This window comes from Patella vulgata, chromosome 2, assembly GCF_932274485.2.
Source record: "Patella vulgata chromosome 2, xgPatVulg1.2, whole genome shotgun sequence".
NCBI classification, from domain to species: Eukaryota; Metazoa; Mollusca; class Gastropoda; family Patellidae; genus Patella; species Patella vulgata.
In genome coordinates this window covers 88,820,140-88,848,013 of record NC_065880.2, presented here as the reverse complement: position 1 = coordinate 88,848,013, position 27,874 = coordinate 88,820,140, and the positions used below count along the sequence as shown (strand labels likewise).

At 36.9% G+C, this 27,874-nt stretch overlaps 1 protein-coding gene across 1 annotated transcript in view; it reads right to left on the bottom strand.

Moving 5' to 3' along the window:
• Window positions 1-27,874, bottom strand: part of LOC126810062 (uncharacterized) — a 141,116-nt gene that overhangs the window by 92,739 nt on the left and 20,503 nt on the right. Inside the window, exons 17-25 of the mRNA XM_050535012.2 lie at window positions 27,260-27,457; window positions 26,023-26,148; window positions 25,549-25,638; window positions 24,700-24,814; window positions 23,781-23,937; window positions 23,047-23,111; window positions 21,893-22,033; window positions 21,210-21,358; window positions 18,390-18,502 (exon numbers count right to left, since the gene is read on the bottom strand). Of these exons, the coding sequence (XP_050390969.2) occupies window positions 18,390-18,502; window positions 21,210-21,358; window positions 21,893-22,033; window positions 23,047-23,111; window positions 23,781-23,937; window positions 24,700-24,814; window positions 25,549-25,638; window positions 26,023-26,148; window positions 27,260-27,457 (1,154 nt within the window). The remainder of the gene's footprint in view (window positions 1-18,389; window positions 18,503-21,209; window positions 21,359-21,892; window positions 22,034-23,046; window positions 23,112-23,780; window positions 23,938-24,699; window positions 24,815-25,548; window positions 25,639-26,022; window positions 26,149-27,259; window positions 27,458-27,874) is intronic.

The window sequence follows — 27,874 nt, the reverse complement described above, 5'->3', positions numbered from 1 at the left end:
CAATTTTATTTCTATAATTCGCTTGCGCGTAGGGGTCTTTAGCAGTGGGAGGAAACCGGAGGACCCGGAGAAAACCCTTGTCCCGTACATGCCAGTTGACTGAATGACAGACCTTATGATGCAGCGTGCACACGCTAACCATTCGGCCATCCAACCCCCCACATGGGGAAACAGCATTAAAATACGACCAAATCACAATGTATTTTAATAAACCGAGTTAATTCTCTTATTAACATCAGCCATCTTATTGCATCACACAAACTGATAACATTTCACCTCTTGAGCAACATTTGAATAAAAAAAACATTCCGAAGCGACATGAAATATGGATCCTATTGAACAGCAGCTCGCCTTGTAGTCTGTTCTTCCTACCGAAATATTGGCTGGTGGAGGAAATAAAGTCGATTGGGGTCAATTGGTTATGAAAATCAATGACTGCGGTCGTAAATCTAGAGAAAAATGAGCCGTTATATGATTAGTTATGGGGCATTGGCGATAGAAACTCATCGCTTACACCGACATATAACTAATTTGATTAACCTTAAAGACTTGATCTGTGACCCTTATCTTCCCTTATTATATTTGCTGGTTCGTATATTACCATCTTTATGATATAAACGGGTCAAACGGGGCTGTAAAGAACGTTATATTATTAAAAGGTTCGATTCCTTTACTTCATATTATATGTGACAGCCAGGTCAGTTTAACTCTTTAGTTCCTGGAACACTCGAGGGGTGGTTGAATGGCCGAATGGGTAGCACGTGAGCGCTGTATCATAAGGTTTGGCATGGGTTCGATTCCCCAGTTGTACATGACGAGCCGTAGGGTCGCTTGTCCAACCTCGTGGGTTTTCTCCGGGTCCTCCGATTTTCCCCCACTGCTAAAGACCCCCATGCGCAAGTGAATTATTGAAATAAAATTGAACCATGTGTTAGTCCCCAAATGACCTATTTGTGTCGAGTGGACCTTCAACCCTATTTCTCTCTTTCTCTCCAAACCAAAAGACTCAGTCGACAAGGAGGAGGTTTAGGGAGAAGGTTTAGGGGCAGTAGTTGCCTAAAACTTCTGCTCCAGCTAACGCCTCAAACCGTCCGACTAGGGAGTCTAAGGAGCAGCTTTAGGGAGCAGTTTAGGGAGTCAGTCTAGGGAGCAGTCTAGGAAGCAGTTTAGGGAGCAGTCTAGGGAGCCAGTTTAGAGAGTTGTCTAGGGAGCAGTCTAGGGATTCAGTCTAGGGAGCAGTTTAGGGGGGGCCAGTTTAGGGAGCAGTCTAGGGAGCCAGTCATGGGAGCCTATCTAGGGAGCCGGTCTAGGGATCTGTTTAGGGAGCAGTAGTTGCCTAAAACTACTGATTCATTTAACACCTCAAACCATGCGACTCCGGTGACTTGGAGCAGACCAGTGAGCATTTTGTTCAAAAGTGAACTGCAAACACTCTATTTAAACAACATCAAATTTCATGGAATTTTCGTCGATACAATTGTAGTAATTTTTAATATACAAATAGAAAACATGTTTCTTTCTTAATTGGAACCATAAAAACGTGAAATTCATTTATTATTTTTATATCTCGGATCAATCAGTGATCAGACTGCACAAACACGACTTATCTTTCTCTATCAACGAGTTTCCTAAACAATCATCCTATTGGTTCAACAAAACTTGACATCACTTGACTTGAAAATAATGACCAATTCTACGCAAACACGATCTACTAGGAATTCTTTGGTTTCTAGGGTTTGAGATTTACTGTTAATTCTGTCTCAATTGTCACCATCGGCAACTAGGAAGCAGTCAATGTCCCCAAGAAGTCTGATTGGTAAAATAAACACCAATCAAGAGCAGTGTTATCACACTTGACAACACAATAATCACGTAAAATGAGAAAATGGTTGAGACAGACGTCTGTTCATAAAATGTACGACTGGTCGACCATTTCACAAGGTTAACAGTAACGCCACAAATTGAAAAACGCTAAAAACATTTACGGTTGTCCCTAATGGTTTGTTTTGTGCTTCCTATAATGGTTAATTCGCAAGAGTTGAAGTAGCCATTCAATAAATGGAATATAATATTTCATCGGTGAGTCTTGACGCCAGCATGGCGGAATCAAGTCTAAGCGATTACTAGTCAATCTTTGTTTGAAATCTGCAGATAATATCATATTGAAATCCCAATGATAGACACCCAATAAAAAACCTCTCGGTGTTTTACAGTATTATAACATGTAATTTGAAACTTGTATTCGTGAAATGAAATATTATATTGGTTTTATTAGAGATGATACATGGCTGTTTGATATCATATGATCGTTTAAAGATGATTATTGAATATCTGTCTAGCGTAATATGAGATAATATATTTAAATTATTAAAACAGCATGAAGTATTAATACAGTCTGTCCAGATTACATGATTATTGAAGCATTCAATAAGATATTATTAATAAAGTCTCCAAGGATTTAAATATTATCAAAAAATTCAATAAAATAAAACCAAGTACGAACAATCCAAACCATAAGACAGAATTCGAAGTCCTATAAAACGTTATAGGCAAAATAGTGTATTCAAGCAAAATAGTGTAATCAGCAAATGGACTGCTCCTCGTGTACAAAATACACGGCAAACAGTGGTAACAGGTGTCCGGAAGAGTAAGCTTACCCTTGCCTGGTGCCACACCCGCCATAAAATATTAATCATTGTTATGTCAGTGGTGAGGTGGTCGGTATGGGAGGGGAGGGGCCAATATAGGAGGGGAGGGGCCGATATGGGAGGGGGGGGCATAGTGGTAGTCAAAGAACGATTAATAATTGGTTTCTTAAGAACGCTCTCGAATGACCAATACTTGGTATGTTAACCCTTAACCGGTCATTGTCGACTATAGTAACCACAACGTTATACAGCTAAGTGGTCACGGTCGACTAAAGTTGACCACAACAAGAACCTTTTTTATAAGCTGCATTTGAGTATTTAGTTTCATATTTAATGTCAGACAGGAACTTGTCTAGTCAAGGGCATTGAGAAAAACATGTCTTTGTTCAACATTTTTTGACGAAAAACGTAATTTAGTGATGTCGGGAACGTTAAAGACGCTCGAAGTGGTTGAAATTCTTATGAAATATTCTGACTCGGATTATATCGATGACACCGATTCTGAAGACGATATTTCTGATGAAAAGAATTTAGAATGATTTGCAAATTATAGATCAACTTATCCCCTTCAACTTTTTTATTGGTGTCAAAGGTCTATCACTTATAATTATTCGGCAATAGCCGATTGAAATAGGCATACAAAATATTTCACGTCAGCCTTTATTTAGCCTGACCACTTGACGTCATGACGTCAAAATGATGTCGACCGGTTAAGGGTTAAGAACGCTGCCAAGACATCCCCCCCCCACCTTCCCTAGAGTCGACTGGCATAGAATGACCAATAATTGGTTTCTTTATAATGCTCCCTTAGAGTCGACTGGCATAGAATGACCAATAACTGGTTTCTTTAGAAAGCTCCCCTAGACCCCCTCCCCTAGACTCCCTAGTTGGTATTTTAAGAATGTTCCCAAGACATCCCTTTCACGCATAAGGTTTACTTTCATCCTTCTTATCTAGAGTCACATTGAATAAGCACTTCCTGCGACAGTTAATAAAGCCGTCTGAGGCATGGTCACCAAATTTTGTCATCCTGGGACAGACATATGGTTATTTTTATTTCTATAGTGACATGTACAATGCCAGGTACTGAACGGGTTGTAGCCTTTTCCTTTGCGATTTCTACCGTCAAGGGGTCTTTTACAAAAATTAAATGAATTTGGGTTTAACGTCCTACTTTTCTGCACCAACTGGGCTAATGAAGACAGATGTACCCCATACAGTGTGCTATGAGGGAAATCTTGCCCTGACAACTGTGCTACAATTCTTTAACTTGAAAACGTGACCTGTATGTGTTATGAAACATTGTTATTAAATAACAGAGAAGTAGTTACATCCATATATACCTCATGTTTTGTTATGAATAGCTGTGCTACAGCTTAAACTTATATCGAATTCTAACTACCAAGGGTTCTTTTACGTGCACACCAATATATACAGGGGACCTCAGTTTTTTGTCCCATTAGAAGAACTAGGGTGTTTTTTTACATGAATGTCCCTGTAGACAAGGGTGGCTCTCGTTTCTTTATACCATCCAAAAAAACAGGCAGACTTAACTTGTCAGCCTTGCAGGACATAATTAATGTTCGAGAATTAATCTATCTGTTATTGACAACAGAAGATTTTGATTTTAATCCATGGATTATCTTCCGAATAGTCAGATGTGTAACTGAGTATATGACTGCCAAGCAGATGGCATTGTGACATTAAATTCACAGATTAGTTTAAAGATACTTTTTTCCAGGAGCTAAGTGAGAGGGAGGCAATGACGCGCTTTGCATCATGCTTTTGAGTTTTTGCACCCCTTTTGAGTTTTGCGCCCCCTTGAGTTTTTGCGCCCCCTTGAGTTTTTGCGCCCCCTTGAGTTTTTGTGCCCCCTCGCAAATGGTAAAAATCATGCGGTTTCAATGCAGTTTTCAGCATTATAATCATACCGGTAATGCTCAACCAGTGTCAAACATATACCTGTGGGTCAGATATGCTACAAATCAACTCTAGCATGTTCCACACAGCTCAATGTTCCTCGACGGCACTGGGAGGACATCAAATTTTATATAAATTCTTATTTAGACATTTATTCACATGACAAGCCTATAATCAACTTTCTAGACCAGCAGACGGTGGGGATTTAAACAGATTGAAATACAATAGCCATTTAATGATATAATTAAATTATGAAGAAGCGAGTTGAGTCTCGATTAACAAGTAACATTGTTACGATAAACAATCTATCCCACATCTTGTCAAAACTTCAAACAGTGATAGCATCGATGAGAATAAAGTAATTTGAATGATATTTTTAGTTTATTGATTTTGCATTATTCATTTTTGAACTATTATAGCCAGAATGGCCAGCTCTTAAATCTTACATAATGCATCTTTAATTGACAGACATGTAAATTCTCCAGCCAGTAAGATTCACTGCCGGTAAATATATAACTGAAACGACAGCCTTGATCAACACCACCATCAAATAAAATGCGGGTTTAACGGAGCTATACTATATACCGGAAAACACCGGAAAACTACCGGAAAACACCATGTTATACTGAATACCAGAAAACACCCAGAAAACACACTAAATACCAGTGTTTTCCGGTATTCAGTATAACATGGTGTTTTCTGGTATTCAGTCTAACATGGTGTTTTCCGGTAGTTTTCCGGTTGTTTTCCGGTTTAACGTCCTACTCTTCAGCACCAACTGAGCTAATCAGAGAGAGAGAAAAATGGGGCGTAATGTCCGCTTGACACAAATTAGGTCATTACGGGACTAACATATGGTTCAATTTTATTTCAATAATTACAGTGTTCGATTAGAGACATTTTGCCCGCACAGCAGCACTATATTCGATTCTTTTTTCAAATTCCAACGGTCAAGGTTATCTGTACATGGGACATCAGTTTTTAGTGAGGGAGAGAGAAATGGGGTTTAACGTCCACTCGACACAAACTAGGTCATTTCGGGACTAACATATGGTTTAATTTTATTTCAATAATTACAGTGTTCGATTAGAGACATTTTGCCCGCACAGCAGCACTATATTAGATTCTTTTTTTCAAATTCCAACGGTCAAGGTTATCTGTACATGGGACATCAGTTTTTAATGAGGGAGAGAGAAATGGGGTTTAACGTCCACTCGACACAAACTAGGTCATTTCGGGACTAACATATGGTTTAATTTTATTTCAATAATTATCTTGCGCGTAGGGGTCTTTAGCAGTGGGAGGAAACCGGAGGACCCGGAGAAAACCCACAAGGTTGGACAGGCGACTCAGTTTTTAGTCCTCTCCAAATGACTAGATGTAGTTCCTTGTCAGGCCCTTCGTTATGCATATCTAAAAAGGGGAAATCACACCAGAAAACCTTTTTGGACAACATTGAGAGCCCCCTCACAAATGGAAACCACACCAGGAAATCCTGAGGAGCTATCTGGGGCTATACTATACACCGGAAAACACCGGAAAACACCGAAAAACACCGGAAAACAACCAGAAAACACCATGTTATACGAATACAGGAAAACATCGGAAAAACACTAAATACTGGAAAACACATTAAATACCGGAAAACACCCTAAATAGGTAACTCGGAGCCTGGTCCGGAAAACACCGGAAAAACCTAACCCTAACCCTACCCCCCCCCCCAAACAGAGGACCAGGCTCTGGGTTACCTATTTAGGGTGTTTTCCGCTATTTAGTGTGTTTCCCAGTATTTAGTGTTTTCCAGTGTTTTCCGGTATTCAGTATAACATGGTGCTTTCCGATAGTTTTCCGGTTGTTTTCCGGTGTTTTTCGGTTGTTTTCCGGTATATAGTATTGTCACTATCTCGGACAACATTACACTGTAACCCAGATATCATTTAATCTTGCGTATCTAGGACTAATTTCTTTCACATTCGTTTAATATCAAATATTTGTTTTAATATTCGTAAAAATCATTTAAAATCACCCCAAATCATCTAACTTGTACTTGTGTCCAGTTGAAAGCTGACAATTCAAATTGTGTCCAATTTACAAACATTTAATTTGAACAGTAGTCAGGAAATTAAATACTTGTAAATTGGCCACTCATATCAACAAATTAGATGATTTTATTATCTAACAGTGATCGAGAAATTAAACGCTTGTGAATTGGACACTTATTATCCAAACTGAAGGGTCAACTTTAAACAAAGATTTGATATTTAATGAATGTGAAAGAAATTAGTGCTAGATACACAAGATTAAATGATATCCAGGTTACAGTGTTATCTGACCACGTAATAGGACGCACAACACATTTAAACAATTACGGAATTCAAATATTTAAAGCATGAGTAAAGATGAACTTAAAAGGCTATAAAATATGTTTATTGTGACATCCGTCTACTTGAATAAAACTATCCATTTAAACCTGTAACACACCCAGCTGTAGGAGAAAAAAACTTTCAAATTTATTTGAAAATTAATGAAAAGCAACAATAAAAGAGTGTCGTCTTTTTTCTCCTCTGCTAGATTAATGTTATCATGCTTAAAGCTGTATTCCTTTTTCTCCTCCGCCAGATTAATGTTATCATGCTTAAAGCTGTATTCCTTTTTCTCCTTCGCCAGATTAATGTTATCATGCTTAAAGCTGTATTCCTTTTTCTCCTCCGCCAGATTAATGTTATCATGCTTAAAGCTGTATTCCTTTTAAAAAAGGGGGTTAGGTCGCCGATTGGTCTAAGACATGTCACCTGTCCTCCGCTTTTCCTCGCACTGCTAAAGACTCCTACATGCAAAGGAAATTATTGAAACAAAATTAAACCATATGTTAGTGCCGAAATTACCTAGCCTGTGTCTAACACATGTGCTTTAGATCATGCGGTCTGTCATAGAGTCAAGTGGCATGATGACAAGTAATAGAGTCACCTGTCCAACCTTGTGGGTTTTCTACGGGTCCTCCGGTTTTCATCCCACTGCTTAAGGCTCCTAAGTGCAAAGGAAATCATTGAAATAAAACTGAACCATATGTTAGTCTCGAAATGATCTAGCCTGTGTCGAGGACTGTTATAGCGAGAACTTTATCTAATCTTACGTAATGTTGCTTTAAGGTCATACAATATGAACAACAAATAATTAAGAAAATCCATCTTCCAGTCCATCACAAATATTTACAGTACAACTAATGTTTCTTAGTAAACTCAACGACACTGATGATGATGATGTGCAATTTCATTTATATAGCAATCCATAATCTTTGGATTCCGTTATTGACAATCTTGTCAAGTGAAAAGAAATGAAATGTCTTACTGTTCTGCTCCTATACTGGGCTAATGAAGGATACAAAAGTAAAAATAAACACACTTATATGGATATACTACTTCTGAATTTTTTAACATGCTACGTTTCGATACACATACAGATATCGTTATCAAGCAAATAATGATTAGTTAACAAAATTGTGGTGCAATATATTTGCTTGATAACGATACCTGTATGTGTATCAAAACGTAGCATGTTAATAAAATTCAGAAGTAGTATATCCATATAAGTGTGTTTATTTTTAGTGAAATCTATTTCTATATGTCTTATAAGGATGATGTAAAAGTACAATATTAATAACAAATTTTCATCATTCTTTAATAAAATAGACTTTGACTGTGTGAACCTGGAGGTCTGCAAAAATGTCCCCAATTGGAGCTCACAGAGACCAGCCCTGTCTCCTGCACTTACTTATTGTATTATAGTTACTCTTGTGTAGTTGTAGTTGCCCCTTGTCAGTGATGCAGTATGGAAGGTCTGACAAGGATAGCTGTCTAGTCATTTGGATGGTACAAAAAATGAGGTCCTGTGTATACATTGACATGCACATAAAAAAATCCTTGACAGTTGGAATTTGATATAAGAGTAGGCAATAGTGCCGCTGTCCGGGAAATTTCCTTCTTAGCACACTGTATGGTGTATATATGTATTAGCCCAGTTTGAAGCTGAACAGTAGGACGTTACTGCAGTTACATCCGAAACCAGTGCCAAAACATCAGTTTTTTTAAATAAGTTTAATAAACTGGCCTGTCAGTACTGTATGATGATATATGTATATTTATGTTGCGGTATATTAAAGAATTGAAGAATCATTCGAAGTCTGTTATATCTGTTATAGTGACTGATTTTACATGTCATGATCAGACCAGACTCCAAAGGATTAGCAATTAACTATAACGACTTAATCCCTAGGATATCAGTTAGCAATGAAGTATTGACTGGGTTATCTCTTTATTCCTTTCTAGTTTATATAAATGGTAACCAAACCAGTATATATACCCCAGTCATCCAGAATACGATATCACTTCTATTCTGGATATTAAATACTTCATATCAGTTAACTGTGTTCCTGTACTATTTTAGGAACTCCTGCTTACGTAAGGACTCTGACTAATAGCTTGCGAGTTACAGTCAGGCACCAGTAAAGTGCACGTCCTCATATCCATAGAGAGAAATTACACCTCTAAAGTAGGATGCCTTTAAAAGAAACGAACTAAAAGAAAATGGGTTTTGAAATTTAACATGAAAGAAACTTTCCTCATCTCAAAAATATTTATCAACTAGTCCAGAAGTGAAATGAAATGAAATGAAATGGGGTTTAACGTCCTACTGTTCTGCTCCTAACCTGTGCTAATGAAGATTGGCATACACCATACAGTGTGCTATGAGTGAAATTTTGCCCGGGCAGCGGCACTACGGCCTACTCTTATATCGAATTCCAACTGCCAAGGGATCTTTTACATGCAAACCAATGTGTACACAGGACCTCGGTTTTTCGTCCCATCCAAACAACTAGACAGCTGTCCTTGTCAGGCCTTCCATCCTGCGTCACTGACAAGGGGAAAACACGCCGGAATACCTGAATGAACTTTCTTGGCCAATGCGGGGATCGAACACCCGACCTCCAAGCTAGTGAGCCAGTGTCTTACCCACTTAGCCACGTGATCCCCAAATTTTATTGAAGTTTTTAACTCTGAAGTAGACATTTAAAAAAGAAATGAGAATAAGAAAAATAGGTATATAAATTTAACACGGAACTTTCCTCATTGCGCAAATACTTTGTAAATTTTAATGACGTTTAACTCCAAAGTAGACCTTTAAAAAAGAAAAGAGAATAAGAAAAATGGGTTTATAAATTTAAACTGAAAGTTTCCTCATCATCCAAATACTTGTCTGCTTGTTAAAGACGTGAAATAGGTGAAGTTATCATGTTAATTGTTGTATGTGGTTTAGATCTGTCAGAAGAAACTTCACTATTTATCGTTCTACTGTCAAGGCCTAAAAAAACCACGACATTATTTATTCCGCTCTCATATCCTGCATCAATTAAAGGGATAATTCCTTCGTTCTAGAAAAAGAAGAAGATTCTACTGTATAAAAGTTCTGATTTTTCAAGATGTCCCACCCCTGACCAGTGCTGGTTGTCCTTGAAAAATCTCAAAGGTTTTTCTTAGTCCATGCCAGGATTTGAACCCATGACATTATAGCTGAGAGACCAGTGTTGTGTACTAAGATACAGTTCTTGAAGATAAAACAAATCACATTGAAGATTTGGTAGAAGAGAGATATTTTAGGGGAGTATAATAGGGGGTTAACTAGGGGTTAATTCTTGATAACCAGGGATCAGGTTACCTCCTTTATTAAATCCTTTATTTGTTATTCCATCAAATTGTGTGTACTTGTAGATTATATTTAATTTAAAACTCCTTGATGACACGATTAAATTTATCATCAAATTAACTCACATCAAAGGTCAACTTTCTACTATCCAATACACATACATTCTAGCATCCCTATGTCATATTTCCATTTAAATACCTATACTAATAGGCCGTTCAGACGCTTATTTTTAAACCAGTTCATAATCGCTGGGGTTTTTAAGACAGCATCGTGTTGCGTTCACACGTACTATAAGCCAAACCAGTTTAACTATTCTGGCCTCTTCGGTCGGAGGTTAGAGTTACGCTTCATAGGGTAGCTTCATATTCTTTATTTGGTTCTTGCACATTTTCGATAACATTGGCACTATCTGACCAGATATTTTCACAGGAATGTAACTTACTGCGTACTGCGCATACTCAAAGCAAGCTGGAGCTGGGGTTTTTAAGCCAACCTGTGACGACGAAGACAGGTGCCTTCTCGAAGACAGGTCGCGAGCTGGGTTTTTTAAACTTGTTTATTTGTCCCACATTTGCATTCAGACGCTTAAGTTAAACTGGTCTGAATGGGCTATTAGTCTCCTCGTTATTTATGTATTTATAATACTTATACCCATGCATCATAATTGTATTGAATGCTGTGCCATTATTAAACCTGTTTGAGGTAAATGTGTACATTACATACTCTTGTCCAGTTAGTAAATGTATATATAAGTGAGATTAAAATTACCGTTGTCTTATTTGTAAATATTATGTTATAAATATATGTACATGTTTATATTGTATGCTGTCCTAAATGGATGTTTCGATACAATAAAATCTTATCTTATGTTTCCAAAATTAAGAGAGAGAGAGAGAGAGAGAAATGAAAAAAGAAGAAATAGAGTTAATAACACGCTTTTAAAGTTATTTAAATGCCATAAAATCAGGATCCTTTTTCAAATTCTCTTGACATCAAACTAATCTATAATGTTCTTTTTTTTTTAAAAGTCCTTAAAAATTGGTTTTAATTCAAAGGGGCATTATGTAAGATTTAGAAAAAGAGCTGGCCGTTCTCGCTATAATATATGAAAAATAGATAATGCAAAGTGAATATTTTGAAAATTTCATTGAAATTACTTTATTCTGAACCTGGTTATCAATGGTTGTAGTCTTGACCAGATGTGAGGGGTGGGTTGGATGGCTGAATGGTTAACATGTGCGCGCTGTATCATAAAGCCTGTCATTGAGTCAACTGGCCTGGTTTCGAATCCCCGGTTGTACGTGACAAGGGGTAGGGTCGCCTGTCCAACCTCGTGGGTTTTCTCCGGGTCCTCCGGTTTCCTCCCACTGCTAAAGACACCTATGGGCAAGCGAATTATTGAAATAGAAGTAAACCATATGTTAGTCCCGAAATGACCTAGTTAAACCCCATTTCTGTCTCTCTCTCTCTGACAAGATGTGTGCATTGATCATAACCACAATACTGGTCAATCGAGTCTTAGCCTAGCTTCTCCATTTTTAAATTAAATCATTAAATGACTCAAATAAACCATTTAATCTACTTTAAATCGGATCCATCTGATGTCATCGAGAGTTGATTATGGTCTGGATAAGTTAATTAATGTCTAATTAATAATTTAGATAACATTTCATGCCTAAAGAAAGAACTGCAATAGGCAGATTTAGCTATTGCATAATGCCTGTTAAAGAATATGCGAAAATTAATTATTATGAGAATAAAAGCATGAAATCTGATACCAAACTTGGTGGGAGCTGCGATTAGATTCCATTAAATTTGGGTTAAAAACTAAATCTTATTCACTCTGATTTTAATTGACATTATAAAAATTGGTATTTCCAGGTCAATTATAAATGATATCAAACTAATCTAAAATACTGATTTATAACTTTGAAAAATACTAAAATTAATCACTTTTGGAATAACATATATATTGCCTTAAACGTTTGTAGTTTTAAATACGTAAATAAATCAGTTTCGAGATATTAATCTGTCTGTCACAACATCGGATATCTATTCTAATATCTTGGCCATCTTTTTTTATCAGATTTCTATTGAGACACAAGTTAATCCTACTCCCTGAGGGCTTAATCTAAAATCCTCTGTTTTAATGTCAAAATAATAATCGTGATTATTCTCGTATCAGCACTCGACACAATAATCCTCGTAAGTTTATAAAGAGGATAAAAACCGATGGCAAGCGACGATTAGCTGACATTTTGATTGTATACCTGTAGTTCTGATAACGATCTGCAGACGCCAAACAACAAGTGTGGGATATAAAACCCGTATTACACGGTTAGGATCAGGGTATATCAAATCGTCAAGGTTTTGACACACTCTTGCAGAAATAATCGAAATATACTGTTCGTCTTCTTGAATTTCACTGCCATATTTTAATAGACGGATAAAATTTCGACAAAATAATCAAAATAACTTAGAAAAAGATCAAATTTATTTCTTTTGACTTTAATATTTCTGTGAACAGACTGAATACGTCGTCATTGACAGATATATTTCATGGTTTATCAAAAAGGATATCATATAAGGGGTATAGTAGTCGAGATATCAAACTGTATGTTTAAGGGAGTTATAAGTTGTATTAAACTATGTAATTTAGTAATTTGAGGACTTCCCGTCTCCTTCAAACAAACAGATGATATATGGCTAGATCTAATTGTTAAGGCCAGCTCAATTTTTGTCAAGGTCACTGAGATGTTAATATGGTTAGTGCACGTGATTGTTGGCGAGATTGTAGGTTAGGGTAAGGTTAGCATTGCGGCTATGTCCAGGGTTAGGGTTTGGGTTGGGATTAGTGTTACCCCATTTACATCTAGTGACCTATGATGAAAAATTGAGCTGGCCTTATCATTTAGCACTAGTCCTTGATTTATATACTTGTCTTTTATTATGTAAATTAATTGGTTGAAAGTTGAAAAAAAGTATTTTTTTGAAAGATTCTCTCTTTTTAAAAAGTGGGTATTTTCCCCAAGATTTTTTTTAGAAAAAAAAAAAAAACAATGTATTTTTTTTTTAAGGAATGAACAAAGATTTGAGCAAAGATAATCAGTTAAATACAGAATATTGAAAAAGAAAGTAGAAATTTATGAAAATGAAAGGCCCTTTAGCAAAAAGATTACTATTAAGGAGTGTTTGATCGGGGGATATGAAATGAAATGGTGTTTAACATCCTTCCATTCTGCTTCATCTGTTGGGGGATAGTGGTGGACGATATAAATATTGATAATATTTGTTTGATTTCTGACATTCTTTTGGTTGAATCTGATACCTAATATTTAAAAAGTATTCATAATGAAATGCGTAATAATAGCCCAATTGTCTCTGCTTGGCTTGCTCAGATTATCACGGCACTGAAGATAGCACTAATTCAATATATACACAGCCGTTTTAAAAACATTAGGTTAATTGTAACAACACCTACACGATGTCTGAAATACCTGGATACTGATCTCATGTCTTTCAAGTATAATGAAGCGTAAAACTTGTATTAAGATGTTTTTGTAATGAAAGAACAGATGGTTTTACTCTTTTACCTACTGCACTGAATGATTGTACATCTACCTACACTCTCTACACCAGTAAGAAATGTAATGAAATGGGGTTTAATGTCCTACTGCACTGAATACTTGTACGTCTGCCTACACACTCTACACGGTAGGAAATAAAAAGGGGTTTCACATCCTACTGTTTCGCTCCAATTGGGCCTTATGAAGATGAGCATATGCGAAACAATGTGTTATGAGGTAAATTTTGCCCGGGCAGTAGTACTGTGGTCTACTCTTATATCGAATTCCAACTGCCAAGGGATCTTTTAGGTGCCGCCAATGTATACACGGGACCTCGGTTTTTCATCCCATCCGAACGACTAGACAGCTGTCCTTGTCAGGCTTTCCATCCTGCACCACTGACAAGTGCAAACCAAACTGGAAAATCGCGATGAACTTTCTCTGCCAATGCAGGGATCGAACATGCGACCTCCAGGCTAGTGAGTCAGCATCCTACCCACTTAGCCACTGTGGCTCCCCTACACAGTAGGGCTTCCATTTCAACATTTTAACAGACGGTCAAATTTTGACAGATTCTGTTGTTTAATATTCTTACACAGAAATACAGTGAGGGAGAAATGAGGTTTGAATGACTACTTGACACAAACTAGGTCATTTCAGGACTAACATATGGTCTGTAGGAGGAAACTGGAGAAAACCCACGAGGTTGGACAGGCAATCTGACTCCTTGTCATGTTCACGTGGGAAATCGAAACCATGCCACTTGAATCAATGACAGAGAGAGAGAGAGAGAAATGGGGTTTAAGGTCCACTCGACACAAACTAGGTCATTTCGGGACTAACATATGGTTTAATTTTTTTATTTCAATAATTCGCTTGCGCGTAGGGGTCTTTAGCGGTGGGAGGAAACTGGAGGACCCGGAGAAAACCCACGAGGTTGGACAGGCGACCCTTCTCCTTGTCACGTACAACCGGGGAATCGAAACCCCGCCAGTTAACTCAATGACAGACCGTATGGTACAGCGCGCGCGTGCTAACCATTCGGCCATCCACCCCACAATCAATGACAGACCATAGGATCTAACATGCATGTGTTAAACCGAAATGAAATGAAATGAAATGAGGGTTTAACGTCCTACTGTTCTGCTCTTAACCTGGGCTAATGAAGATGGGCATACGCCATACAGTGTGCTATGAGGGAAATTTTGCCCGGGCAGAGGCGCTACGGCCTACTCTTATATCGAATTCCAACTGCCAAGGGATCTTTTACGTGCACGCCAATGTGTACACGGGACCTCAGTTCTTCGTTCCATCCGAACGACTAGACAGCTGTCCTTGTCAGGCCCTCCATCCTGCATCACTTACAAGGGGAAACCACGCCGGACAATCTGAATGATCTTTCTCGGCCAATGCAGGGATCGAACACCCGACCTCCAGGCTATCAGGCGAAATGCGGTTTAACGTCCTACTGTTCTGCTCTCAACTGGGCTAATGCAGATGGGTGTTGGTATACATATAAATATTGTGGTGTAATTGTCAAGATATTTGGAGATATTCATTTATGGTGGGGCACCCTATGGATGGTTAAATGATAATAGCCTATTAAGTACAACATGGCCGTTTATTTAGTGACTATAAATGTGCGAAACTGATTTAAGGTTTTTATTTATGGTGGGGCACTCTATGAATGATTAAATGGTCATAGCTTATTAAGTATAACATGACCATTTAGTGACTATAAATGTGCAAAACTGATTTAAGGTTTGGTATATATATAAATATTGGTGTAATTGTCAAGATATTTGGAGATATTTATTTATGGTGGGGCACTCTAACAGTAGGACGTTAAATCCCATCTCATTTATTCATTCAATCCAACTCCCAATATAAAAAGAGAGACAACTCCATTTTTTAACATAGCAGACAGAAATTCACCTGTTGAAGTAATTGAGATAAAAAAAACACATAAGAATTCATCTCATGCTGCCAACATTGTATTACTTTACTCCCTTGTACTCGACAAGACAAGGGTATATAGAGTTACGAGGCGATAAAAAATATGACAACTTGATCACCTGATCTGTGTTGTTCAAGGCTATTTTCATGCGTTAAATAGGATTACCATTGGGTGAATAGATCGCGATAAATAAAAACTCAGCATGGGGTAATAATCAGATAATTCTGGTATAGTCGTTATAACTATTTTAAGTAGGCCACAATAATCTGAACTTGTGTTCGTTGGGAATACCTATTCAAAATTTGATTCCTATTTCTTAGGGAAAAGATTTATCTTAAACAAAAATTTGATAAAACAAAAAATGAAAACTTCTTTAAGAACAGAAAAAACATATAATTAAAAAAAAAAAATAATAATAATTAAAAAACAGGAAATAGAAAATTTATTTAAAATATTTAAAAAACAGAAAATAGAAAATTTATTTAAAAACAAAATATTTGGTTGCATTGCTCAAAAGCTCTTTAGTTCAAGTCTTTAATTTTTGAAAATATAAATAAAACTTATTTTTTCAACAGGACCAAGTGGCAAGTCAATCTGAACCTTTGTTCTTCAGGAATGTCTATTTGAATTTTGCTTCTTTTTTTTTCAGGAAAAAATTTATTAGAAAACAAAACATTACCGTCCCCCCCCCTCCCAATAAAATACTTTGTTTCTTTAATTGAAAATAGGGAATACCTATTCAAATTTTGCTTCTTATTTTTCAGGAAAAAATTTATAAGCAAACAAAACATTCCCCCCCCCCCCACTCCCCCAAATACTTGGTTTCTTTAATTGAAAACTTCGAAGATATATTTACATATTTATTTATTGAGACCTAGAAAAACTAAAAGTGAATAATTTTGGCCTAAACATCATCATAATGATGAATGATGGGGAATAACCTGGAATATAATATGCTTCTTCTTTTTCATAAAAATATCAATGTTACTGAGTGCATTTATATCACATTCTAATAATACCCAATAAATGTTACTACGTGCATTTAATCTTAATAATACCCAATAAATGTTATTAGGTGCATTTATATCATACTCTAATAATACCCAATAAATGTTATTAGGTGCATTTAATCCTAATAATACACAATAAATGTTGCTAGGTGTATTCAAAACTAATAATACCCAATAAATGTTACTGGGTGTATTTTAAAACTAATAATACCCAATAAATGTTACTGGGTGTATTTTAAAACTAATAATACCCAATAAATGTTATTAGGTGCATTTATATCATACTCTAATAATACCCAATAAATGTTATTAGGTGTAATTATATCATACTCTAATAATACCCAATAAATGTTACTGGGTGTATTTAAACCTAATAATACCCAATAAATGTTACTAGGTGCATTTATATCATACTCTGATAATACTCAATAAATGTTACTAGGTGTATTTAAAATTAATAATACCAAATAAATGTTATTAGGTGTATTTAAAATTAATAATACCCAATAAATGTTACTAGGTGTATTTATGTCACACCCTAATAATACCAAATAAATGTTACAAGGTGTATTTATGTCATACTCTAATAATACCCAATAAATGTTACTAGGTGTATTCATATGACACTCTGATAATACCCAATAAATGTTATTAGGTGTATTTATATCATAATCTAATAATACCCAATATTATGTCACTAGGTGTATTTATGTCACACTCTGGTATAGCCAAACATAACACCCCTCAAAACACAACAATAAAATAACCAACAGCAATTAATTAGTTAAATACACTAATCAAAGTCATCTATTTCATGAATACAAGCAACTGATTACATCATTCAAAGTAATTGATTACATCAAAGTCACTGATTACATCAATTTACTTGATTACACCCATCAAAGTCATAGATAAAAATCGAAACCAATGAAACATTGTTACAGAAATACAAGGATTATTCAGGCGTCTGTGTTTATGTGTTGTAATATTTATGATCGTATGTGTTATTGTGTTGAGATGTTTATGTGTTATTGTGTTGAGATGTTTATGTGTTATTGTGTTGAGATGTATACATGTTACTGTGTTGTAAGTGTTCAGATGTTTATGTGTTACTGTGTTCTGAGTGTTCATATGTTTATGTGTTATTTTGTTCTGAGTGTTCATATGTTTATGTGTTATTGTGTACTGAGTGTTCATATGTTTATGTGTTACTGTCTTTGTGTTCAGATGTTTATGTGTTACTGTGTTCTGAGTGTTTATATGTTTATGTGTTACTGTGTTCTGAGTGTTCATATGTTTATGTGTAGTGAGAGTGCAGATGTTTATGTGTTATTGTGTTGTATGTGTTCAGATGTTTATGTGTTTTGGTGTTGTGAGTTTTCAGATGTTTATGTGTTTTTGTGTTGTGAGTGTTCCAATGTTTTTGTGTTATTGTGTTGTGAGTGTTCAGATGTTTTTGTGTTATTGTGTTCTGAGTGTTCAGATGTTTATGGGTTCTGAGTGTTCAGATGTGTATGTGCTATTGTGGTGTTTATGTGTTTTTATACTTACAATATTTTGTGTTTACTATAAAGCATGCTCCACTTACTTATAAGCTTCTCTTGGCTGTTCTATTATTTTCAAAACATTAACTTTCCACGCATCGAGTTCATCCTTCTCTAGATGTGCTTCAACAGCAGCTAGAGCCTGTTCTGGTCGAATCTAAAAAAACAAATGTATAATTAAGAAATGAAGAATTTTTACTCATTCATTTAAATTAGTCAATCACAGATCCCATTCAGCTATTTTTTGGTATTGATTTGAAATGAAAAGAGATGCTACTTGTAAAATTAAACTAAAGACATATTTAATTAAAAAGGCTAATTTATTTATTTATTTATTTATTTCATCAAGTATGTTCTTTGATATCTTGCTTTATTATGTAAATGTAATCTGATTTAAACACAGATACTATTTTGTTTCATTATTTTAGTTCAAAATTTTGTATTACTTGTCTTTACAACACTAGGATCTGGAAGAGTTGATATAAAACCCAATTCTGGTTGATGTGAGGGATTAGCCAATGGAACGGTCTGTTATGGCGAGTTTTTGGCATGAGTTGCACGGAACTGTGGGTAACCTACTAGAAACACCAACGCTGATTGGTTAAAGATACATTATTGGAGATAAGATAAAGAGATGGCAGTTCTCGCTATAATACTTAAAAACTAGATAGTGTAAAGGTAATTTGCTGAAAATTTCAGTCAAATTGATCCACTATGAGCCGAGAACGAAGCGAGTGAAATTTTCGCATAGTCTTGGTCATCATTACTAAAATCATTAATATAAACAGCATAGTCTCGATTATCCACTGTTTTGATTTAATTATCAATGGCCGTTAAGCGGCATATAGGAATCTAATCCAGCCAACATTGAAGGCTAGCCTTGACATTGAGAGTTTATTATGGTCTGGATAAGTTAATTAATGTCTTAATTGATAATTTAGATAACATTTCAGGACTAAAGAAAGACTTGTAATAAGCAGATTTTGCTCTTGCATAATGCATGTTTAATCAAATGTCTGACATCATAAGGTCTGACGCGACCTTCCAATACAACTGGTCAAATCTTCATAGAATAGAGGCCGTCGAAAGTATAAAAAAAACGAAACGAAATATAGATCTGTATTTTAATCAGATTGTTTGCAGCCCTTGATATGAAACAATGGCGCCAAGTAATTAAAGTGAAATTTGAACAGTTTAAACATTTCATTATACGGTGCCTAGTCATTGATTTATTTGGGGTTTAGTCACTGGTTCATCTGGGAACTGCTCTTCATTTCAACACACACAGTGGGGTCCGGTGAAATGCTGGGCCCATTCTTTTTATTATTAGAATAGCAATGGTCACAGCAAGCCGGTAACCATATTGACCAATGTCAAATTGTTATTACTGAGGCCTAGTCACCCGTGTCATTACATAAACTCTCTGTTGGATCAGAGAGAGATAGAGAGAGAGAGAAAGAGAGAGAGAGAGAGAGTTTAACATTCACTCCACACAAACTAGGTCATTTCAGGGCTAACATATGGTTCAATTTTATTTCAATTATTCACTTGCGCGAAGGGTTCTTTAGTTCTTTTCTTTAGCATTGAGAGGAAACCGGAGGACCCGGAGAAAACCCATTAGTTTGGACAGACGACCCTACTCCTTGCCATGTACAACTAGGGAATCGAAACCACGCCAGTTGACTTAATGACAGATATTAAGATACAACGCGCCCACGCTAACCTTTTGGCCATCCAACCCCTCCCTTCTGTTGAATCAGGAATTTAAATATTAGAACAGCCTATAATAGTGACCAGTAACAAACCGGTAATCATAGTGACCAGTAACAAACTGGTAATCATAGTGACTAGTAACAAACCGGTAATCATAGTGACTAGTAACAAACCGGTAATCATAGTGACTAGTAACAAACAGGTAATCATAGTGACCAGTAACAAACATGTAATCATAGTGTCCAGTAACAAACCTGTAATTATAGTGACTAGTAACAAACCTGTAATTATAGTGACTAGTAACAAACCGGTAATCGTAGTGACTAGTAACAAACCAATAATCATAGTGACTAGTAACAAACTGGTAATCATAGTGACTAGTAACAAACCGGTAATCATAGTGACTAGTAACAAACCGGTAATCATAGTGTCCAGTAACAAACCTGTAATCATAGTGACAAACCGGTAATCATAGTGACCAGTAACAAACTGGTAATCATAGTGACAAGTAACAAACCGGTAATCATAGTGTCCAGTAATAAACTGGTAATCATAGTGACCAGTAACAAACCGGTAATCATAGCGGCTAGTAACAAACCGGTAATCATAGTGTCCAGTAACAAACCGGTAATCATAGTGACTAGTAACAAACCAATAATCATAGAGACTAGTAACAAACCGGTAATCATAGTGACTAGTAACAAACCGGTAATCATAGTAAATAGTAACAAACCGGTAATCATAGTGACTAGTAACAAACCGTTAATCATAGTGACTAGTTACAAACCGGTAATCATAGTGACTAGTAACAAACCGGTAATCATAGTGACTAGTAACAAACCAGTAATCATAGTGACTAGTAACAAACTGGTAATCATAGTGACTAGTAACAAACCGGTAATCATAGTGACTAGTAACAAACCTGTAATTATAGTGACTAGTAACAAACCGGTAATCATAGTGACTAGTAACAAAGCAGTAGTCATAGTGTCCAGTAACAAACCGGTAATCATAGTGACTAGTAACAAACCGGTAATCATAGTGACTAGTAACAAACCGGTAATCATAGTGACTAGTAACAAATGAAAAATCTGCTTTGTCCTCTCAGCTTGTCATCTCACACGGAAATATTATACAATGTCATTACTTGCCTGGAAAAAATAATTTGAGGCCAATCCCGGCCCAGAGATTCTCCGTGCTATGAAACCATCTCTAGCCGGAACTCGTCCTCGACTCTTTATAATGGTCTGGAACATCAATGTATCCCATAATCCTCTTCCTGCTCTCCTCATCACACCAACTATTTAATATAATTTAAAGGGGAATAATCTCAATTATTAAATGTGTGGATTTGACAGAATTTTAAGAGGTGATGTTGAAATATTAATTGATAAAATTCAGTTTTTATTTAATAGATAATGGAAAGGAACTTAATGTTTCCTCAACTGTATTGTAATTTTCATTTCTATAATTAAGCGCGTAATGCATGATTTTCCCCAGGCAGTGACTTTTCCAAATGATCTCCGATTTTCAACTGTAACAGGGTCTTTCATCATGTTCACTGGGTCATGCCAATGTGCACATGAGGTGGACTTGGGTTGACCTTCCTATCTGAACAAGTCACACCTTCCACATCAGCGAGAGAGAGAGAGAGAGAAATGGGGTTTAACGTCCACTCGACACAAACTTGGTCATTTTGGGACTAACATATTGTTCAATTTTATTTCAATAATTCGCTTGCGCTTGGGGGTCTTTGAGAGTGGGAGGAAATCGAAGGACCCGGAGAAAACACTCGAGGTTGGAGACAAATTCAAACATAAAACAAATCACTTACAAAACATCACAAAAAAAGCAGCCAATGGACAACAGACAGCTCCTGTAAGGAACGCTGCAATTGGCTGCACACAACCTTGTAGAAATATTCTCCATATTATCACTTCAAACAGGCAGAAAAAACGATTTTCTCTGTTCTCATCTGAAATAATACAAACACAAAGAAAATTAGTCCAAATAAAACTTAAATTAACTGCAAGTAATTCATACATTTTTCGGAAAATATAAAATTTCTTGAGGCTTTAAGATTTAATTGAGAGAGAGAGAAATGGGGTTTAACGTCCACTAGACACAGACTAGGTCATTTCGGGACTATCATATGATTTAATTTTATTTCAATGATTCTCTTGTACGTATTGGGTTTTTAGCAGTGGGAGGAAATCAGAGGACCCAGAGAAAACCCACGAGGTTGGACAGGCGACCCTTTTCCTTATCGCTCAAATCACGCTCTGAGTGGTCTAATATTTTAGCATGGAAAATTCAAATTAATAAAACTTTTATTTTGATAAATTAACGTCTGTCAATATTTCAGGCAGATTCATTGGTGATTAAAACAAAATGCAATAGAACCTCTATAAGAAAATGAAATGAAATGAAATGGGGTTTAATGTCCTACTGTTCTGCTCCAACTGGGCTAATGAAGATGGGCATACACCATACTATGAGGGAAATTTTGGCCGGACTGTCAAGGTATCTTTTACGTGCACACCAATGTGTACACAGGCCCTCCGTTTTTTGTTCCATCCGAATGACTACACATTGTCCTTTGCCAGGCCCTCTGTTCTGCACCACTGACAGGTAGGAACCATGCCGGAAAATCCCGATGAACTTTCAAGGCCAACACCAGGATCGAACATGCGACCTCCAGTTCAGTGAGCCAACATCTCACCCACAGAACCACCAAGGTTCCACCTTTACAAGAGCACCTACCAGAATGTTTAGGCAAGTTAGAACGAAATTAACAGCACCTGCTAGAATATTATAGGCAAGTTAGAACGAGGTTAACGGCACCTGCTAGAATATTATAGGCAAGTTTGAACGAGGTTAACGGCACTTGCTAGAATGTTATATGCAAGTTTGAACGAGATTAAGGACACTTGCTAGAATGTTATAAGTGAGTTGGAATCAGATACCAAGACAATAATAGATGTTTACCTGGGCAATCAACATCATAAAATAAAATAAAACCAAGATGAGCAATTAATGTGACTAGAGGAACCCTGAAAATATAAAAAAATATAATAATACAACCGGCTTACACATGGGAGGGAAATGTGGGAAAATAGAGAAATAAGAAGGAGGAGGGAAGAGGGTTGTGGAACGAAAAGTGGTTGTGTGGAAGTAAAAGTGGTTGTATGGAAGGAAAAGCGGTTGTGTGGTAAGTGGCGGTTGTGTGGAAGGAAAAGTGGTTGTGTGGAAGGAAAAGTGCTTGTGTGAAACTTGGTGGTTGTGTGGAAGGAAAAGTGGTTGTGTGGAAGAAGAAGTGGTTGTGTGGACAGAAAAGGGGTTGTGTGGACAGAAAAGGGGCTGTGGAAGGAAAGGAGGCTCTGTGGGTCCACAAACTTCGGATATATTTCCCGTTTTGCGTAAAAGGCAGAAATTATCAAACTTATTCAAGATCTTTGGGATATAAAGATATATTTTAAGTTTGATTAAAATTGGATAAAAATTGTGTCCACAAACAAATGTGAACGCACGTCCAGACGAACAGAGATGGGCGGCGACATATATCATTAACAGCTAGTAGTAATGATATTAGGGACTATAGACTAGAATATACTAGTACTTTATAAAGGACATGTAACAGTTAGTAGTAATGATAACGTAGATGTTGTAAGAGATATGACTGGGCAGACAGAGACTATAGACTAGAATATACCAGTACTTACCATAAAGGACATGTTACAGCTAGTAGTAATGATAACGTGGATGTTGTTAGAGATATGATCGGGAAGAAAGTTACCAGTAATAAACTACCCAGACCACCTTTAATACCATAATTCCAACAACGATTTATATGACGAGATAAACTCTTTCCTAGAAAACCTGTAAATAAAAATCTCTATCAGGGTCAAACGGTTTAAGGCATGGGATTTAGGGCCAGCATACCACAGGCCACCGTCAGAGATTAGGTGGAAATATATATTTAAGGGCTGCATACCACAGGCCACCTTCAGAGATTAGGTGGAAATATATTTATGGCATAGGTTTAAACGACCAAACGCAAACCAGGCTGCAAAGTCAGGGGCGTCCAGAAGTTTGGTGATGCCCAAGTAAATGTGCAGAACGAAGGCAATTTTAACTTCCCACGTACAAACTGTGTGATTTGATGATATATTTGGACTAAAAACATATTCAAACTAATTAATCTAGCAAAATTTTGCTTCAAATCACTCGAGCAGACATCCCTAATCGTTGCCGGTTAGAGAAACCCTTACATGGGTGTTTTTCAGGGAATCCAGTATTTTTCTAGTAAGATTGGATGTTTCTACTTTCCATATATACCAAAATTGCCATACTTTTATTGGCACAAACTGAGACATTTCGGGACTAACATATTGTTCAATTTTATTTCAATAATTCGCTTGCACGTAGGGGTCTTTAGCAGTGGGAGGAAACAAGAGGGCCCGGAGAAAACCCACGAGGTTGGACAGGTGAACATACTCCTTGTCACGTACAACCGGGGAATCGAAACCACACCAGTTTACTCAATGACAGACCTTATGATACAGCACGCACGTGCTAACCATTCAGCCAACCACTCCCCTGATTAGTAGATTTGATCAAAGTATTAATTTACTGACTTACCTGTATCAGGTGCTTCTTCAAACTGTTTTCTAGATTGACGAACATGTTGCCATAACAACTGTAACCTAGAGACTAGAGTCTGTGTACGAGACGATTCTTTTGGATGAAGAGCACCCTGAAAAAATAAATTACACATAAAAACGGTAACAAGAAATATCAAAACCACGCCACTTAACTCAATGACAGACCTTCTGATCAAACGCGCACACATTCACCATTCGGCCACCCAACCCAGCTTGTCAAAAACCAAAGTTGCCTCGACGTCCACATAAAACAACTCAAATGTCAAGAGTTCCTTTATGTGCAAGTCAAACCAACTTTGATTTGTCGCACTATCCGAATAACTAGCCACTGTTTCTTTGTCAGGCCTGTTCCACCTTTCTGGACCAATACCAGGATGAAACCCGCGACCTTCAGCGATTAATCCAGCGCCTCAGTCACTGAGTCACTGCTCATACCATACTTTATAGAGAGAGGGAGAAATGGGGTTTAACATCCACTTGAAACAAACTAGGTCATTTTCGGGACTAACATATGGTTCAATTTTATTTCAATAATTCGCTTGTGCATAGGGTTCTTTAGCAGTGGGAAGAAACCAGAGGACCCAGAGAAAACCCATGAAGTTGGACAGGTAACCCTACTCCTTGACACATACAACCGGGGAATCAAAACCACGCCAGATGAGTCAATTACAGACCTTATGATATAGCGTGCACATGCTAACCATTAAACCTTCTAACCCAGCCCACAAGGTTGGACACCCGACCCTACTCCTTGTCTTGTACAAACGGGGAATTGAAACCACACCATTCAGCCATCCAACCCCTCACTATACTTTATAATACTTACATTAGATTGAGAAAGTTGATAATCAGGCATAAAAGCCGTAGGAAAGAATAAAGCTCGGAGACTAACAGGACTGCACCATGGTATCACAACCTGTAGGGTAACACAAACCAAAACAAAACGTATTACAATACAATCTAGAAAAAATATGAAATAGGGTTTAACGTCCTACTGTTCTGCTCCGACTGGGCTAATGAAGACGGGCATATGCCATATAGTTTGCTATGAAGGAAAATTTTGCCCGGACAACGGCGCTACGGCCTACTCTTATTTCGAATTCCAAGGGATATTTTATGTGCACGCCAATGTGTCCCATCCGAACTACTATATGATGTCCCTTGTCAGGCCCTCCGTCCTACACCCCGCCGGAAAATCCCTATAAACTTTCTCGGCCACATATAAACAACTTGAAATGAATATGGTTGTTTTTCTTGAGCCATTTGGAACTGAAATATATAAGCCTTTTTACAAACTTACACCAAAGAAAAACATGGAATTCCAAATCCACGTCCATGATCTCTGTAAAAAATTCCACCATCTCCAGAATGGATGTCGAGTTGTTGTTTTATGATCCTTGTATTTCTCCACATCAAATCGAGGAACCTAAAAATATACACGGAAATTTAAACTACAATATATAAGACTTTGCGAATAAATACTATCCCGACCAATCATAGCTGATTTGTAACGATTCTGTTCATGCAACATTTGTTTTCGGGGCTGGTAAAACTGTGGTATTAGTTTAATGGAAATTTAAACTACAATATATAAGGCTTTGCGAACAAATACTATCCCGACCAATCATAGCTGATTTGTAACGATTCTGTTCATGCCACATTTGTTTTCGGGGCTGGTAAAACTGTGGTATTAGTTTAATGGAAATTTAAACTACAATATATAAGGCTTTGCGAACAAATACCATCTCGGTCAATCACAGGTGATTTGTCACGATTCTATTCATGCCACATTTGTTTTCGGGGCTGGTAAAACTGTGGTATTAGATTAATGGAAATTTAAACTACAATATATAAGGCTTTGCGAACAGATACCATCTCGGTCAATCACAGCTGATTTGTCACGATTCTGTTCATGCCACATTTGTTTTCGGGGCTGGTAAAACTGTGGTATTAGATTAATGGAAATTTAAACTACAATATATAAGGCTTTGCGAACAGATACCATCTCGGTCAATCACAGCTGATTTGTCACGATTCTGTTCATGCCACATTTGTTTTCGGGGCTGGTAAAACTGTGATATTATTCAATTGTACATAACCGAATTGCAAGTCCACCAATTCAAACAGACTGACAATCAAATATCTAACATTAAGACTGCATAACGTCGGTGAAGTGCCAAAAGGGTGTATCTAAGAATTTCTAAAGATTAAGAAATAGAACCTTTTGCATTTCAAAATTTCTACAAATCAAGATACAACATTTGGACACATGATACCCAGAACAGTTCTAATTGGCGTACAGATACACAGCTTAGACAGAAATGTGTAACTCCATTTGACTGAATGTTTAATCCCATTTTACTGAATGTTTAATCCCATTTGATTGAATTTTAATCCCATTTTACTGAATGTTTAATCCTATTTGATTGAATGTTTAATCCCATTTGATTGAATGTTTAATCCCATTTGATTGAATGTGTAATCTCATTTCACTGAATGTCTAACTTCAACTTTCACTAAATTTCCAAAACACCTACCTCTTTTCTAATAACTATGTCTTTCTCCGCTGTTATACCAAGTGGAGCATCTTTAAATATAGTTGGTATGACAACGGTTTCACCACGATAATAACGTTTTATAATATAATTATGCGGGAACCAGATTCTTGTGGAGAAAGTAAAAATACGAGTAGGTTGCTTCACCCGTCCTAACTCTTTCAATAAAACTGATTCTCTCTGAAACGATAAAAATATATAATAAAAAATGATATAAGGGTTCACCATCTTAATTTCCTGGGGGGTTGGGATGGCCTAGTGGTCTAGAGTGCAGCGCCTCGACCTCTAGCTGGCCAGTCACCCCTGGCTTGCGGCTGTGGTTTCAATCCTTAGTGTGAGCGTATGTGGCTTGGAAATATGGGAGCCTTCTCAACCTTGTGGGTTTACTCCGAGTACTCCGGTTTCCTCCCACAGGAAAGACCCCTGCGCGTGCGCTAAGATAATTAAAATAAGACAACTTGTCTGCGATATCACCTTCGGTGGAAGCGGATGTTAAACATTAACAACAACAACTTAATTTCCTGCCCCAACCTGGCTAATGAAAACTGGCATACGTCATGCAGTATTCTGTAAGCGAAATTTTGCCCAAGCAACAGG